This window comes from Erigeron canadensis, chromosome 3 (assembly GCF_010389155.1).
Source record: "Erigeron canadensis isolate Cc75 chromosome 3, C_canadensis_v1, whole genome shotgun sequence".
Taxonomy (NCBI): Eukaryota; Viridiplantae; Streptophyta; class Magnoliopsida; order Asterales; family Asteraceae; genus Erigeron; species Erigeron canadensis.
In genome coordinates, this window is record NC_057763.1 from 7,088,607 (window position 1) to 7,106,478 (window position 17,872).

The 17,872-nt window shown below is 38.1% G+C and overlaps 1 protein-coding gene across 1 annotated transcript; it reads right to left on the reverse strand.

The window, feature by feature from the left end:
• Window positions 1-13,013: 13,013 nt before the first annotated feature.
• LOC122591170 (chlorophyll a-b binding protein of LHCII type 1-like) lies at window positions 13,014-13,952 on the reverse strand. The gene has a single exon (XM_043763392.1). The coding sequence runs from the start codon at window positions 13,890-13,892 to the stop codon at window positions 13,095-13,097; it is 798 nt and encodes a 265-aa protein (XP_043619327.1). The 5' UTR covers window positions 13,893-13,952; the 3' UTR covers window positions 13,014-13,094.
• Between the last annotated feature and the right edge of the window lie 3,920 nt (window positions 13,953-17,872).

A 17,872-nucleotide genomic window follows, 5' to 3' on the forward strand; every position in this document is an offset into this window, starting at 1 on the left:
TCAAACTCAATCAAGTAACCAAGGCTCCCGATCAACACCATTATTGACAAACAATCAAACCCAATTACCCGAACAAACCAACACTGATGCTGAAATAAGGCACACAATTGAATATGCTGAAGAAACAGATGAAAACATGGTAGTAGCCTGATCAATGTCGTTGGACCGATCAAAATTAAAACTAAATACCACTAATTAGCTAGGGCAAGTAGAGTATCGTATCCACAGGGAATCAAGGGAAAGTGTTGAATAAGTTATAAGAATTAATTGAACTAGACATAAACTTAAAACGATTTGATTGATTGATTTTGATTAAAACTACAATTGATCATAAACTTAACAAAATACTTCAATTAAATAATAGGGATCATTCTCATGCTTCAAATTATGTTTTCAAAAGTATAACCTAACTTATGTTCGTTGGAAATCACATAGACATGATTCGTTATAGTCTTGGATTGAATGAATGCTAAGAACTAATCAATTAGGTTGTGATGATTCACGATAATGAAAACCGGGGAATTGACACAACTAAATTATCTATTCATTAACAAGATTACAAGTTCATAAGAGATTCTTCCAATAATAATTGATTAAACAAGAATTTGAAATCAAAAGATAGATGAAATTCATTCAAGTCATAAACTAGTAATCATTCAAACAGTCCAAACAACATTAGATATTAAAAGACTAATAGGAAATTAAACATCTAATCCAACATGAACATAAGAAAAGTTGAATAAAATTGTCTTACATAATTGTTCACATGAGAATGATCAAAAGAGAATTAGCCTAAAATCTTCATCATTGATATCATCATTGATTCTTCAATTAGGGCTTGAATCTCCATGGAAATATGAATTGATGATGAAATTGGGGTGTTGTGTGTGTTAGGAAACTGCTCAGGGATGAGAAAATATGAAGTGGTAACTTCCAAAGTCGTCCATGAGGGAGTTATAAACTGAAAATTAATAAAACCCTTTAAATTCGGAATTTTGATGCAGCTATGGCCGTCCCAGACTGCCTCCTGGGCGTGAAGTTAAAAATGGTGAAGAATAAGAGGAAAAATCAATGGTAATTGAAGGATCAAGAGGAGTTTGACCAGTGGAGCCATTTGACTGGTTTAAGTTATCAATGATGGGGTCATCAGCAGACACCATGTCTTCAGTGTTAGCTGAAACATCATGAAACTCTTCATCAGCAGAGTCATCAACTTGCATATCATCAGCCAGTGATCTAGGTTTGGCTGATGCTGCATGGATTGACCTTAAGATAGGCTCAATTGGCTCAATCGTATAGATATGAGCAGCAACTTGCTCCAGCTCAGGGTCTGCTGAACTATCCTCAGTGAGTTGCTGATCAAGAGGAGGCGAGCAAGAAGCATCGACATATGAGTCATCATCCTCCACAGGAGAGTTTATGAACTCATTGAAGATCTCTTCAGTAGAGGATGGTTGGATATCTCTAAGAGCAGAAGAGCTTTCATCAAAAGTGACATGAATTGATTCATCCACTTTTTGAAGACAAGTATTGTATACTCTAAAAGCTTTGCTAATAGAAGAATATCCAACAAAGTAACCATCATCCGCTTTAGGATCAAATTTCCCTAAATGATCCTTATTATTAAGAATAAAGACAGGATATCCAAATACATGAAAGTATTTGATTTGAGGTTTCTTTCCTCTTAAAACTTCATATGCAGTTTTGTCATGTCTTTTGACAATGAGACATCTATTTTGAGTGTGACAAGTAGTGTAGACTGCTTCAGCCCAAAACCTACTGGGAAGAGAGGACTCACTGAGCATAGTGCGTGCTGCCTCTATAAGAGTTCTATTTCTCCTTTGATGTCAAAGTTTTCAAAGTTTATAAACATGATTAGGTTTATCAAAGTTTTCAAATCCCGGTGGTTGAGATACATATACATCTTCTTTGATGTCACCATTTAAGAATGCACTTTTTACGTCCATTTGATATAATTTAAAATTACAAGCACATGCATAAGCAAGCAAGATTCGGATGGATTCTAGCCTAGCTACCGGAGCAAATGTTTCATCATAATCGATTCCTTCTTGTTGGCAATATCCTAGAGCCACTAACCTAGCTTTGTTTCTAGTGACTTTCCCATCTTCATCTAGTTTGTTACGATAAATCCATTTTAAACCAAAAATTGTATATCCACTAGGCACGGGAACTAATTCCCAAACATCATTTCTTTTAAATTGATTAAGTTCATCTTGCATGGCCATTACCCAATTTTCATCAACAATAGCTTCTTTTATATCTTTAGGTTCTCCGGTGGACACAAAAGCATAATGTGAGTTTACATACGTAGCATGTGGCCTAGTTACTCTTTGATTTAAGTCACCAATGACTTGATCTATGGGATGGTCTCTAACTTCTCTTATATTAACTACGGTTTGCACTTGAGGTTCAACTTGAGGTGTTACATTCTCATTTGTTGTTTCTATTTGAGGTGGATTTGCTCTAACTTCTTCCTCAATTACATCATCGTCTTTTAGAGGCAAGGTTTTAGGTTTAGGTTCCGATTCATCAAATGTGACATCTACTGAATCTTCTACAATGTTAGTTTCTTTATTTAGGACCCTATATGCTTTACTTATGGGAGAGTACCCTAGAAATACACATTCATAGGCCTTAGGATCAAATTTAGTCAAGTGATCTTTGTTATTTAAAACGAAACTATTGCACCCAAACACTCTAACATGTTTTAAAGATGGTTTCTTTCGTTTTAGTACTTCATAAGGGGTTTTATTCATTAGTGGTCTAAAAAGCACTCTATTGAGAATATAACTAGCGGTGGCAACGACATCACACCAAAACTTTTGGGGAATAGATCGTTCATTTAACATTGTTCTACTCATTTCTTGAAGTGTTCGATTTTTTCGACCCCATTAGATTGAGGTGTGCAAGGAGCCGAAAAATTGTGAGTTACACCATGTTTATCACAAAATGCCCCAAATTGGGCTTCATTATCAAATTCCCTACCATGATCGGTTCTAATAGACACAATTGTACAACCTAGTTTATTTTGAATTTTTCTTCCAAATATTTTAAATTGTTCAAATGCTTCATTCTTATGTCTTAGAAAGAAAGTCCAAGTAAATCTAGAGTAATCATCGACAATTACTAAAGTGTAAAAATTTCCTCCATAACTTTGAATTGATGACGGACCAAACAAGTCCATGTGTAAGAGTTCTAGACATCTTTTAGTTGATATGACATTTTTAGGTTTGTGACTTGCCTTAACTTGTTTACCTATTTTACATGCATCACAAAAATGACAATCAAATTTTAATTTAGGGAGATCCCTCACACAATCCATAGAAGACAATTTTTGAAGTTGTCGCATGTTAGCATGTCCTAATCTCCTATGCCACAAAGTGTAAATTGGACAGAGGAGGACGGCCGTTGCAGGGCACAAAGGTCGTGCCTAAGAGCCGTGCTACCAAAGTGGAGCCGTGCTCCAGGATTTGCGAGGAAGTGCTACACCAAACTCAAACTTGACGTTTTCATTGTTTTAGGTTCGGAAATAGCGTATGTATGCCTAAATTAGCTTTTATATCATTTTGCAAACATTATATGTATTGTCGCTCATTATCAAAACAACGGAGACGTTTGAATTAACCGTAATGCCTAAAATGCACCAACAGTTACCATGGCCCTGCTTTCCCGCTTCCCTGGAAGGAGTTAGATTATGATCCTAATGAAGATGATGTATCAGACTACATAGTAAAAGGTAATGGTGAAATTATTGATACACCTATACTTCTTCAGTACTTTTCTGGCCAAAACCTCAAAGCCTCCTCTTCATATGAAGAGGCAACTCCAAACCCAATTGCAATGGCTCTTCCAAAAAAGAAGAAACGATCAGATCTTCCTACTCTGATCGCAAAAGTCCATCTACTAACTGCAAAATATGTTAAGCCCATACCAATCATCACCTTTTTTGACACAGGATCAATATCTTCAATATTAAATCTAGATATTCTTCCAGAAGAATATTGGAGGCCTTGCCGGAAACATTTTCTAGCAGCATATGGAGAAATATTCACTATCGACAAGATAACCATCCCATCACACCTAAGAATATTCCCTAAATGCACGATCAAGCATCAATTCTTAGGATCCAGCTCTCATGGGAAAGATTTGCTGATTGGTTTTGATATTCTGTATCGTTTGAGAGATCTAAGGTATGGCACAGAAGGTCTTAGATACAAAAAGTTTGTAAATCCTTGGAGCAATGTACGTGGGTGCAGTGGGCATGTGAAGCATTTACGTTAATAAGAGAAGTGAACAAATTCGTGGGAAGCTAAGGTTGGTAATTAATTATCAGCCATTGAATCATTTTCTGGCAGATGACAAGTTTCCACTCCCACAAAAGAAGTCGTTGTTTCAATCTCTGGTTAATGCAAAGGTACTATCAAAGTTTGATCTTAAAGCTGGTTTCTGGCAGTTAGGCATTATGCCTAGTGACAGACCAAAGACAGCATTCTGCATCCCTAATCACCATTACCAATGGAAGGTAATGCCATTTGGATTAAAAAATGCACCATCAGTTTTTTCAAAAAACTATGGTCCATATTTTTGAACCAATATTGGATAACGCCTTGGTCTACATAGATGATATTATGTTGTTCTCGAAGGATGAAGAATCTCATATAGAGCTACTCCAAAAATTCCATTCAATAGTATTGAAATATGGAAATATGCTTTCGGAAAAGAAAATGGTAATTGGAGTAAGTACTATTGATTTTCTTGGGATGAAAATTGCAGATGGTAAATACCAGCCACAATCGCATATAAGCCAAGAACTCCACCAGTTTCCGGATATGCTAACGTCACAAAAGGAGGTGCAATAGTTTCTAGGTGTTGTTAATTACATGGCAGACTTTTTGCCAAAGCTTTCTCAACACACTACGCATCTTTTCCCTATGTTGAAAAAGAATCCACCCATTTGGGCTGAAAAACATACTGTAGCAGTAAAAGCAATCAAGCAGCTGGCTGATGCCTCCTTTAAAGATTCCCTCACCATGTGATAAAAGAATCTTACAGATAGATGCTGGTGATGATTACTGGGCAGCTGTCCTACTAGCAGAAGATGACAAAAGAGTCAAAACAATATGTGGATACAAAAGTGGCACGTTCAATGACTCTGAAAAGCATTACCACTCCACCTACAAAGAAATCTTGGCGGTCAAAAGAGGAATTGAAAAATTCCAATTTCATCTAATCGGCTACAGGTTTCTGATAGAAATGGGCGGGTGGTGACTATCTTACGAACACGAGACTCACTAGGGAACGTTGAGCCCCTCGACGTGCCCTGACTGGCATGAAACTAATAATGATGAGTAGGCGGAGGTGGGTTAAAATATGGAAGTGGACTATCTGATGTGGCAAAAGTGATGGTGGGTGCAGTGATAGAAATGGGCGGGTGCTGACTATCTTACGAACACGAGACTCACTAGGGAACGTCGAGCCCCTCGACGTGCCCTGACTGGCATGAAACTGATAATGATGAGTAGGCGGAGGTGGGTTAAAATATGGAAGTGGACTATCTGATGTGGCATAAGTGATGGTGGGTGCAGTGACCGTGTGAACTATCGCTCAGGAATGGCGAAAGAAGTATGCTCATCAAGGTGAAAGTAGGCATAGTGGTAGGAAAAAGTAGCGGATCTGCGAACGGGGTGAGGCCAAACTGACTAGTGGTGTCCTAGGAGTACAGTCTTGAATTGGACAGTGCCCTCAATCTCCAATGAACTAAGACAAACTATGGGAAATAGGGGAAAGTAAAGAAAAGCAAAATAAAGAACAACAAAAACTTGCTGGGTATGACGGGTGTTTCGTGCTTGAATGATGCCAAAAAAAATATGTTGCTACTGCCAGCATATGCATATGACAACCAACTTGCTATCAAGCATGAACAAACATATTAACACATACCAATATTATCAACCAAAATACTCAAGCATGACAAAACTAATGTGCGCAACCAACGTGTGAAATTTTATTCGACCGTTGCTCAAGTTGTCATGATCATGTTCATCTGTAAGATCAAAAACCCAAATACTCCAGACACAGACTGTTCCAATAATCTACATTTCGGGTTTCTGAAACCCACTCACCAGTCACCACTGGTCCCTGTATGGGTAAACCCATATCACCTGCACATCCTGCAAGGTGATAGTCGCTTCATCGTTAAGAAGGTGAAACGTGTTGGTTTCAGGACGCCATCTCTCCACCAACGCGTTGATCAAAGAATGATCAAGTTGGCAAATAGACGCCTTGAAGAGCTGGAAAAACCCAACATTCCTTATATGGTCAACAACTTTGCGGGGCACACCATCCTACATTACTCTAGATAGCCCTCCATCACCTTTTCTACAATGTGGCACTATCACATTACGGTCATGGGAGATGTCGTATGAGCGATGATCATCTGCAGCTTGTAACCACAACAATTCTGGGTTTCTAGGAACACAACTAACATTAATGGATGCCATTTTTGATTATGAAAATACTGCTTTTGTTGATGACAAATAAGAGAGTTTTTTGCTGTTTTGCTTATGAAAATATATGTTTGCGTGAAATGCTATGTCAAACATGTATATCTGCGTAAATTGAATTATGTTTGCATGGTGCCAGTTTTGTCTTGACATGCGAAACCGGTATTTCAAAAACCGGCTTCGAGGTGTAGTTACATCAAGTGTCAAGTCTCCTGCATGCCTACTGTTCACCTGCAAAAAGCTGACAAAAGTCTGAAACCGGTAATGCAAATACCGGCTTCAAATGTGCTTTTCCTGAAACCGGTATTTCAAATACCGGTTTCGAATATTTGCCTCGACACCGGTATATGAATTTGAATTACCGGTTTACCCACTTTCATAATTTTTTTTTCGAAAACTTGTTTGACAAAACACCCTTGAAATATCACTGTTTAAAAAAATTGGCCTGCTTCTACCACCACCAACACTGTTGGTGCCTCTGTTTCTCAATCCGTAGGACATAATGTCTCTACTAACATGGGACCTTTGGTGGGTAACCAAGCTGCCCAAATTGTGGCCAACCATGCTGAAAAATAAGAAAAATTTTCTTGTTCAAACTTTAAAAGATGGCAACAAAAGATGTTGTTATATCTCACTACTGTGAATCTTGCGAGATTCTAGTATGAAACGACCCCTAAAATTCCTGAAGGGTGTTCTGATGTTCAAGTAGTGAGTGTTGTTGATGCTTGGAAGCATTCTGAATATTTCTGTCGAAACTATGTGTTGAATGGCCTTGTTGATTCACTGTACAATGTGTATTGTAAAATAAGCACGGTAAAGAACTCTGGAAATCTTTGGATAAAACAATACAAAACCTGGGTGCGACCTGGAGGCAATACAGTCATCCAAAACCTGGGTGCGACCACGAAGTGCCAAATAAAAGCTAAGTATCCAAAATAAAAAGTTCTAGAATGCCAACAAAGACAATACAGTCATCCAAAGTAAATAAAGAAAAATGACACAAATAAAGGAGTAGCAATGGTGGCAGATCGGAAGGCTGCGACCTGGAGGACTGAGCCTGGGTGGGGCTCAGAGCTAGGATCTCCCCGGCTGTGAGGTCAGAGCTTGCAGCAATCAATCGGATGAAGTCAAAATCTGCATCACCAAAACACTTGGCCGATTGATCAAGCTCCATCAAAGCCCCCGGTTTGTTTCCCGGAAGCTTTGTGATGTCCAAAGTCGAGTCCCTTCGATGAAGCCTCTCCAACACTTTATGCCCGCCATGACTCACCGCTAGTTTCTGAAGATTAGCCATCCTCTTCATAAATTCATAACTACGCAAAAGTTTGCGCACTACCTCGGGCAAACCTCCTATGAGCTCGATGCGGTCGGAACGGAGCCTTTCAACTTCCCCCTCAAGTAACTTGATCTTCTCTTTTGATGACTTCCCCTCAGTGTCAGCCTCCGCCTCACAACCATCCCTCTTCGTCTCATTACCTCCTCCATCCTAGCTTCGTCCCCATCCTCTTCCTCCTCATTCTCAGAATCGTTTTCATCACCCGAATGAACATCTACAGTTTTCCTTTTCTCTTGTAATTTTTCTTTCTCTAAATTCCTTTGAAAAACTTTATTATTCCTTACTCATACCTGGAGCCAACCCACTTCCACTCGTATCAACATCAAAGCTCCACAACCTATATGCGGTACTCCCACTAGGCTCTGTTAATTCAATTCCATCAAAAAACTTCTTCCTTTTCGAACTCTCGATAGCACTCGCACTCTTTGTCTTCCTTAAGGCTGAAGTTTTCTTGCGGAAAACTATGTTTTCGGACGCAGCCTCAGCCATAGCTTCCTTGTTTCCCTTCATCCTCTTCTTGGCCTAGAGTTGTTCAGCATGGTCCAAGTTGAACCGTCTCTGCAATTTAGTCGTAATAGTTAGCATCTACCATATTTTTTTGATGACGTATTTAAATTGAAAAATAAAATTATTTTTACTTGGATTGAGGGAATAAGTCCGTCCCTGATATGTTGGGGCACCTCCGCCCACGACCTGTGAGTATGCGGGACGGTTTGGCCGGATTTGGTGTCGCCGGGGAAATGCTTTTATTGTTAAAACTCGCTTGAAAAGTTGCCGGAAGTTGAAGGGGTGGCCGGATTTGATGGCCGGATAGAGAGGGTGACTGGATAATATCTTGCCGGAAAATTGGTTGATGGCCGGAATATGGAGAGAAAATCGTGGTGTTGATGGGTTTTTTATTAATCGCTTGGCTTCCTTGCAGCTGGTTTAAAACGAAATATAGGGTTAATGCTTAGTCAATAGTCTCGCTAACGGTCAAAAGTCTGTGCCACGCGCCAGATGGGGACCCGCAGCATTAGCGGCGACGTCGCCGCAAATGCTGCCTGGTTGGGTTACCACTTTTGCCCTAGTCGTGTTATGCGCCTTGATAAAAAATGATAATGATTTAATAAATAAAATAATATATATAATGAAAATCACGTACCTTAGCTAGTTGTAATGGACAAAAGAAGCTTGTCTAATGCACAAAGAACGAGGGAACGAAAGAATCTGCATAACGCCTTGCTACATCTGGATCTTTCACGTCATCCTTAAGGCGAAGGGCGCTGGGTGGGACATAGTTATTATTACCCACACCCGTATCAAACTCATCGGTAGAATGAGGAATACTAGTAGAACCCGCCTTGCTAGTAGGAGAATTAAAGGTACGGGTATAATCATTATAACCAAGCTTATAGGCAAGGGTACGCCTTAAGTCATTCCAAACATCTTGAGTGATACTTTGAAGGGTAGGAGGATATTCAGCACAATAAAATCCTGCCCGCTTCATGGGCTCAAGCTTAATGGGAGGGGAGAGGTCCACTTGGAGGATACAAAAGAAGAAGAAATAAACCTATTAAAAGAATTAAGTATAGGGGGAGGAGCAGTCATGAAATGTTTGGGTGGGGGACTAGCAAGGTTTTCCTTGTCCCTTTTTTCACCATGAGAAAGACTTCCTCCATAAGAAGGTTTAGCTGCATAATAAACTAAATAAACCAAATATATATATATATATACCAATGGGAGAAGAAACGCCTTTAAGTAAATCAACTCTCCTCTTATGTAGGTAGCGATGAGTACGGATGGAGAGAAGTACCGTCAATGCCAACATTCTGACGCTCAGGTGAGGAGTACGAATGGAACTCTCTTCTTCTGTTGGATTAGTTAATTAACTATGTCAGTGTCACAGAGACCCTCAATAGCATAGCAACCGGACTAATGAAACCACATTTCAAATCTCAAATTCAGATAAGTCTTGAATTTATTTATTTATTCTTTGTTTATTTACTTATTTTTTTTATTTTATTTTTTATTATTTACTTTAGGGATTATCACTTATGAATATCACTAACTATGAACAAATGTCTATGTTATGTTAACATCTCGTCAAATGTCTGTTATGTAATGAACTTTCAAATCCGATTATTGTATCGATGTACCCCGGGTATACGTGACAACCATATAAGTTGCCACAGGTTAGTTTTTGATTGGTCAGATATATTCAGTAACCTGGATTTGAAAGTTCATTACCTAAGATAGACATTTGATGAGATTTTTACATAACATAGACATTTGCTCATAGTTACATACATCCACAAGTAATAATACCTTTACTTTATTATTTTATTTGGATAGAATTAAGGGACAATAAATAAAAAAAGGAAACACATCAATATTCGTACTCAAGGCAACAATGTTTGTGAGAAAAGATATGTTTTACCAAGTGAAATTGTTCGATAAACACTACATCAGAGCTGCAGATCAAGTTTCTAAACAATTTCAGGATCAAGTATGATATTCCGTACGAGAATTGTTTGATTAGTGATTTGACATGTTTTTGATTGAAAACATTTGAAGAACAAAATTGTTCTGTATTTAGTATTTCAAACCAAGAGTTTTTTGATAATCAATACTTATGACCGGGGGGTGTTTGAGCACACACTATATTTATTTGAAAGACAAGGTCAAAAACAGCCATGTGATCAATGAAATGTCTACGAAAAAATGTTAAGAACATGCATTTACAGAACAAAACTGTGTGACAAAGTGAGTTCGGCCATTTGCAGATACGACTTCTTAGATATATTTGAGCATAGTAAAGAGTATGTCCATATGGACCGGGATAGTAGTTATATTATTCTTTGTGGATTTGAACACCATGTGCTCCTGTCTAAGAGCCGTTTCCTTTTGCCGAATTGCGTAAACCAATTGACTTTTTCACCTCTTGACGACAACCCTAACAACAACCAAAGACACACCACAAATATCTCGTGTAAAGCTTTACCACCTATATTGGCCAGGCTTCAAGAAAGATAACCTTCATAGTTACTTTGGAGCAAGCTTGAGACAAGTTGCCACTTGCCCTACGTTTTTCGTTGCACTTTTGAGGAGTCGAATGGTCCAAAGCACCCCCCCCCCTCCACCAAACATCGTCACATAAAGGGCAAGGAAGACGGGACATTTATGCTTCTCAATATCAGATCTGAGTGCAAAGTTAGCTGGTTTAGAAAGGCCCTCCAAATGCGTATATTGACCTTTCAGGCTAACAAATTCCATGTGTGATAAACACCCAATCGGTAGCTTGAGAGCAGTTTTCTTTAACTAAAAATGCTAATGCCTTCACATAGATCAGGTTTACCTGTTGCATGAAGTTCACCCAACAATCGCTCCCCTGGAGGAGACATCTGAACCTATCCGGCCACAACTTCGAGAACCTGTCTTCAATCTTTTAAGGTACAATAAATTTCTCATGTTTTTGATTTCATCACCTGGCCTTATGTTACATAGTTTTGATTGAATGATATCTTATTTCAGTTAGTTGGATAGGTGTAATTTCTTAAAAAACTCTCAACATTTGAATATACTGTATTTATCATCTTGTTTGTGTATTGTTTGTAACTAGTGTCTAGTGGTACGTGGAAGGTTTCTTTATTTTCAGTTTCTACTGATTTGGTACTCACTTATTATTTGTTTCAAGGTGTTTAAGCTTTTTGGTTTGATTGTTTTAATGACAGGTTACGAAATTCAAAATGGTTTACCAACATGAAATCTTAGAGAAGATTCGAGTATCAGATCACAGAACCGTATCATATCTCGTTAACGAGGGGAGGTACCTACTATTTCATGAAACATTTACATGTGGGTTTTAAAAGTTATAAAGTATTTGTCACGTTTTTAATAGTTTCATAATGATGTTGTATTATGTTCTTTATTGGGGCTAAAATGTGGCTTGCGGCAACACTATTTAGGTGATGGTGGAATGCATTAACAGACTAATGATGCCAGCAAGAACATAGGGAATTAGTGAGAAGTATATTGCTTCATGTACAAATACCATCCTACGGTGATCCGGGTGCCAAGGCCGTGATATTTTTCACTTGACAATGTAAAAATGCATGTGAAGGAAGCAATGTGATTGAGAAGAAACAAACACACTCAATCCAACAATATAATTAAGACTGGACTCAAAATAACTTTTCCCTAAAAGTGTATATATATATACACACATATATATTTTATATATTCACTAAAAAACTTGCATCAGATTACAACTTGACACTTTTCTCAGATATACACAATTACACATATTAAGTTTACTTTCCGCGTACAAAGTTTGTTGCATAAGACCAAGCTTTGCTTGCAACAGGATCTGTTACGTGGTCAGCTAGGTTTTCCAACGCTCCTTTCCCGATCACAATAGCCTGCAGAAAGAACCCGAACATGGAGAACATATTTAAGAGTTGTTTGAAATGTCTGCTCAGTTGTGTAAACCAACCGACTTTGTGATTTCTATACAATCCGGACAACAACTAAAGACACCATCGTGCCATCTAGATTGCCAGTCTTTCAAGCAAGATAGCATGCAAAGATAAGGTTGGAGCTAGCGTGTTCGAGTTGGCACTTGCCTTAGGTTTTTTGCCAGATGTGCTAAGTTCATGAGCATTTTAGGAGACAAAGGTCCAGAGATTCCTCCACATCGTCACTAAAAGGCAGAGGGAAGAAGGGACTTTAATGTATCTTAAATTGCAGATTTAAATTTCAGGTAGGCGGTTTAAAGTGGCCCTCCAAATGCATATGTAGACCTTCTATGAGACCAAGAAATTCCATGTGTGATGCAACATCCAGTCGGTAGCTTGAGGTGGTTTTCTTTTTAACTAAAAGTGCTAATGTCTTCAAGAACAACCTTTCCTTTGTCGGTTTCTAATCTCATGGAAGTTTTTGAATGATAATTAAAGCGCAGTTAAACTTTTTAAGCTACAATATACCTGTGTTTAAATTCATCACGTGTGCTTATTTACATTGTTCTTATTAAATGGTATCTTACTTCCGTATTACATAGCTAACTGTCTATAGGGAGAATACGATTGCTTCCTGTACAAATGCCAACCTAGGGTCACTCAGTTGTCAAGACTTCAGTTAGTGCCGTAAAAATGCATGTGAAGGAAGCAATGTGATTCAGAAGAAACAAACTGGCTCTAGAAAACAATATGTTCATATTGATCCACATACAAATTTGCATCAAAGTTCATCTTAGTTTACTTTCCGGGGACAAAGTTTGTTGCATAAGACCAAGCGTTGTTGGCAACAGGGTCAGCAAGGTGGTCAGCCAGGTTCTCCAATGGTCCTTTCCCTGTCACAATAGCTTGCACAAAGAACCCAAACATGGAAAACATGGCCAACCTACCATTCTTTATCTCCTTAACCTTGAGTTCGGCAAAAGCCTCAGGATCATCGGCAAGACCCAATGGGTCAAAGCTACCACCAGGGTAAAGTGGGTCGACAACCTCACCAAGAGGCCCACCCGCAATTCTATAACCTTCAACAGCACCCATTAAGATGACCTGTGTAGCCCAAATGGCCAAGATACTCTGGGCATGAACCAAATTCGGGTTGCCCAAGTAGTCAAGGCCGCCCTCACTAAAGATTTGGGCTCCAGCCTTGAACCAGACAGCCTCACCAAACTTGACACCATTTCTGGCTAAAAGCTCAGGGAAGACGCATCCTAGAGCTCCAAGCATTGCCCATCTGCAATGGATCACCTCTAGTTCGCGGTTCTTGGCAAAGGTTTCGGGGTCTGCTGAAAGCCCAGCAGTGTCCCAGCCATAGTCTCCTGGGAATTCACCTGTAAGGTAGCTTGGAGATTCACCAGAGAAAGGGCCGAGGTATTTGACACGGTCTGGTCCGTACCAGGGGCTTCCAGATGAAACCTGCTTGACTGCAGCCTTCCTCATCGAGACACGTCCATTGCCTGAAATCTCAGAAGTGCCTGATGGAGCTACATTCACTGCCTGTCCTGCAAAAGCAGATGAGAGGGCCAAGGTAGAGGCTGCCATTAGAAATAGAATGTGTTGGGAGTTAAGAATAGGAGACACTTGGTTTGACTTATGGAAATGGTTGAATTTGGAATCTTAATTTATACTGATTAATTTGACTAAATGGCTTATCTTGTTAAATCTATACCTGTATTTTCATTGGCCTCAAATATATGTTTTAGCCTATTAGGTGGCAGTTGGCTGCACCACTAGTCTTAATTTGATATTTCACCCCAAGATGCAGACAATTGACAACATGCATTTTCAATATCCAAAATCTCCATTTTCAGATTTTTCGTTATCTTGTTATCTGCCCTGGTAGTTGTCGTTGTTCAATACTTCCACATATCTGTAAACCCGCATCACATTATTTTTTCGCATAACCTACCATATTTTTGTTTGATTAAACGCGCATTACCGTTAATTCAAACTATTGTGCGACCACTAATTGCTTATACACTAAATCATCATCTTTGGTTTATATTTAAATTTTAATGCTAAAAATTTATTTATTTTTTTATCAAAATGTTATAACTGAGAATGCAAACGAAATGGAGTTCTCACCTGAAGAAAGAAAGAAAAAAGGAAAGAAATTGCTCAATGTCGCCTTGAGCGGGTTTTGAGCCCAATACCTTGATGGTGTATTAGGGTAGGCAAATCTTACCTCTACCTAAATAAAAAGGCTGCTTTCATGTTCTACTTAAATGGTAAAAAAGTTCCTCCAACCTTTCATGTTTTAGGTTAAGTTCTCACCTGAACCGTTTACATAATGGAGTATGTTTAAAATAGGCATATTTCAGTAATATCTCAACATAATTATTCGGCCACTTATATATTAGAGTGTCACACATAGAGCAATAAATCATTACTTGAACTCGGCTCTTAATAGCAGTGTTGTAGATAACGGCCTTAACGACTGTTATAATGGTAACGGAGGTTTACCGTCGCGTTAAAGGGGTTGTTGGGTAAATTTGAAGGTCTAAGTGAATAACGGTCAAATAACGGATTTAACGGAGCTTAATAGTTCAATAACGTGATTTAACGGTTAAATAACGGGATTTAACAGTCAAATAACGGATTTAATGGTCAAATAACAGATTTAACGGTCAAATCACGGTTAAAAGACATCACTTTTGACTAATGTTGTTAGGATATTGCTAATCTGTACATTTTTAAATAAATTTCTTTATATTTTATAGTCTCCGTTATAACGTCGTTTTAACTCCGCGAAATGAGATTTAACCTTAAAGGTGGTCGATTGCCAAGTGACCGTCGAACGTTATTTACAACCTTGCTTAAAAGCTACCTAAACACTTAAATCGGCCAAAAACCTCCAAACGGGTGGAATCGGGGCGTGCTTAACTGCACCTTGGGTCAAGGAAAATTGACTCATGGGGGCATAGCGATGATGATGAGCAAAGGGGAGGGGGGTGTTTAGGAAACTTGTATATTAATTCACATTGCTTAGAGAAAGACAAGACATTCTATTTTATATTAATAGAGACCTATTTTTTTCGAAGTTGCATACAAATCCCTTCTTTTTTTTGGTGGTTTGAACTTCCACAAAAATTTGTTTCGAATAACCTTCTAGTTTAATCTTTCGTCCGTGTTATTAATTAAAAGCTAAAAGCTTTTAACTGAGTTGTGACTAGCACCTAGCTAGTGTTTATGAGTTGTTCAATTGTACGAGAGTTTTGAGGGACTACTTTCGATTTTAATATACGAGAGAACCTAATCTTCCGTCTTATTTAATTAGTAAGTGTTTCTTCTTTCTTGTTTACTTTTACTATATTGCATGCATGGACGATATTGGTTTGACCTTAAGTTGTTTAATTGTTTTGTTAACACGCTTTCACATTTAGATAACTAGTTTATATATTAATTAGTTTAGATATATAGGGTATGTCTCCATTTATTTTTTTCGAAAAGTATATTTCAAAGTACGTCTTCATTAATGAAAATTTAAAGTTTACATAAAATTACTAATTAAAGACCTTTCACACGGATAATTGTATGTTACAATATCTCGAATTAAATAAAAATGGATTTGAAAGTGTTGATTGCAAAATTTATGGTTTGTCCATTTTAGCAATTGGGGTCCTTTTTCGAGTTCACTAGCAATGGAGTTCCTTATGTGTTGTGTGAAAAGATGATATTGCCCTTGCACGTGATGACAACGTACACACTTGACGACACCCGCTAACGAATCTGTTAAAAAGGAATCAACAACAGATTTATTTCGTACCCTTTGCTCAATGAGAAAATGAGTCCAATTATAAAGGATCAAACCTATGGGACTTTAGGAATAAAAAAAGAAAGGGAAGAATATTCATATTAAATTAAATAAGTAAATAAAAATGAAGTAGAACAACTCATATTCCAAATGAGCAAATTCAAACTTGAAAAAGATCTTTATGATTCTCGAAGAATGGGGGGCAAGGAGATTGATCGAGAAAGATCTCTTGTTCTTATTATAAGATCGTGATTGTGATTGGATCCGCTCATGTATTCAGCAGCAGTTTGAAAGGTTAACCTATTAAAGAATATTAGGATCTATGCTTAATTTTAACTCCCCGAAGCATTTCGTTGCTTACTACGCCTTTCTTCGTCTCTTGGTGCCTAGGTATCCACCGTAAGCCTTTCCTCGTTTGAATCTCGCCCTTAATTTTAAAGCTATGCCATCCTACTATATTATGTAGCCCTATTTAGTGGATTATTTCAATGTAAGGGTTCATATTGGTCTGTGATTCCTGTTGAAGCTCGGGGGGTGGGCAGGGTGGACGATTTTAAGTTTGTAAGCAGACTCCCCATTCATTAGATAGAGAAGATGACCAAGATTTCATGATCCGTTGCCGAACTTATTCCAAGAGAGCTCGGATGGAACATTCTCAATATTATGCCTTGAAGAGGACTCGAACCTCCACGCTCTTTAGCACAAGATTTTGAGTCTCGCGTGTCTACCATTTCACCACTAAGGCATTTTGAAAGTGAATCGTATTCCATGAATATGATATCTATTTAGTGTGATGTATGGAATATATGACAAAAGTGGAGTGTTGGAGTATTTCTATGGATCGGTCATGTCATATAGGCCCGAATTACCAATCCCTCGATCGAGGTCTGGGGGAGGTATGACGTAGATAGTCTTGCTCCTACCTAGAATGTAGAGAGCAACTTCCATAAGGACCCCCGACTAAACGATAAGCGCAAACCCAAGAATACATAGTAAATACTAATAGTAAATACTAACCCGTTTGAACAAATCTATACTATATTGTAAAGCAGATTCCTTCTAGATTTTCAATACTGAGTTGAAATTTTCAATATTGATTTTAAGTACATCCCTAAAATACACCTCTCATCTATTCTATATTTATATTTAAAATAACCATAATACCCTTTCTCTCTCCACAAATCTCAACCAATCATCTTTTTTCTTTCTCTTCCATAATCATTTATTCTTCCACTTCATTCAAAATCTTTTATCTCAAAAATCATACGTCGATAAATTATAAAAATTGTATGGGTGTTCTTAAAATTTTCATGCTCTTTCATTAGAGATGTCATTCGATATACTTTCGACGAATTTTTCCTTGCGAGGGTGGAGGGCGGAGGACGAAGGCATTTGACTATCACACTTTCTGACTTAGCTATCACCCTACCATCTCACCGCCGCAACGCGCGAGTACTTACTCTCGTAAAACATAAACATAGAAATACTATAAAACATAAACCTCCTATAAGTAGGTATGACGTATTACCCCTGCATGTGATGACAATGTTCAGACTTAACGACACCCATTAAAAGTTCTGTTAAAAATAGACCAATCTTACAAAAAGTTATTAAAATAAGGACCCCATTGCTAGTAAACTTAAAAAGAAACCCGTTACTAAAATGAACAAAGTACATGGACTAGTTTTGCAATCAACTCTTAACCTAAATTACCTTTAAAATATAATTATCCTAAACTTATTTAATTTCCAAAAATAGAGCCGTTACA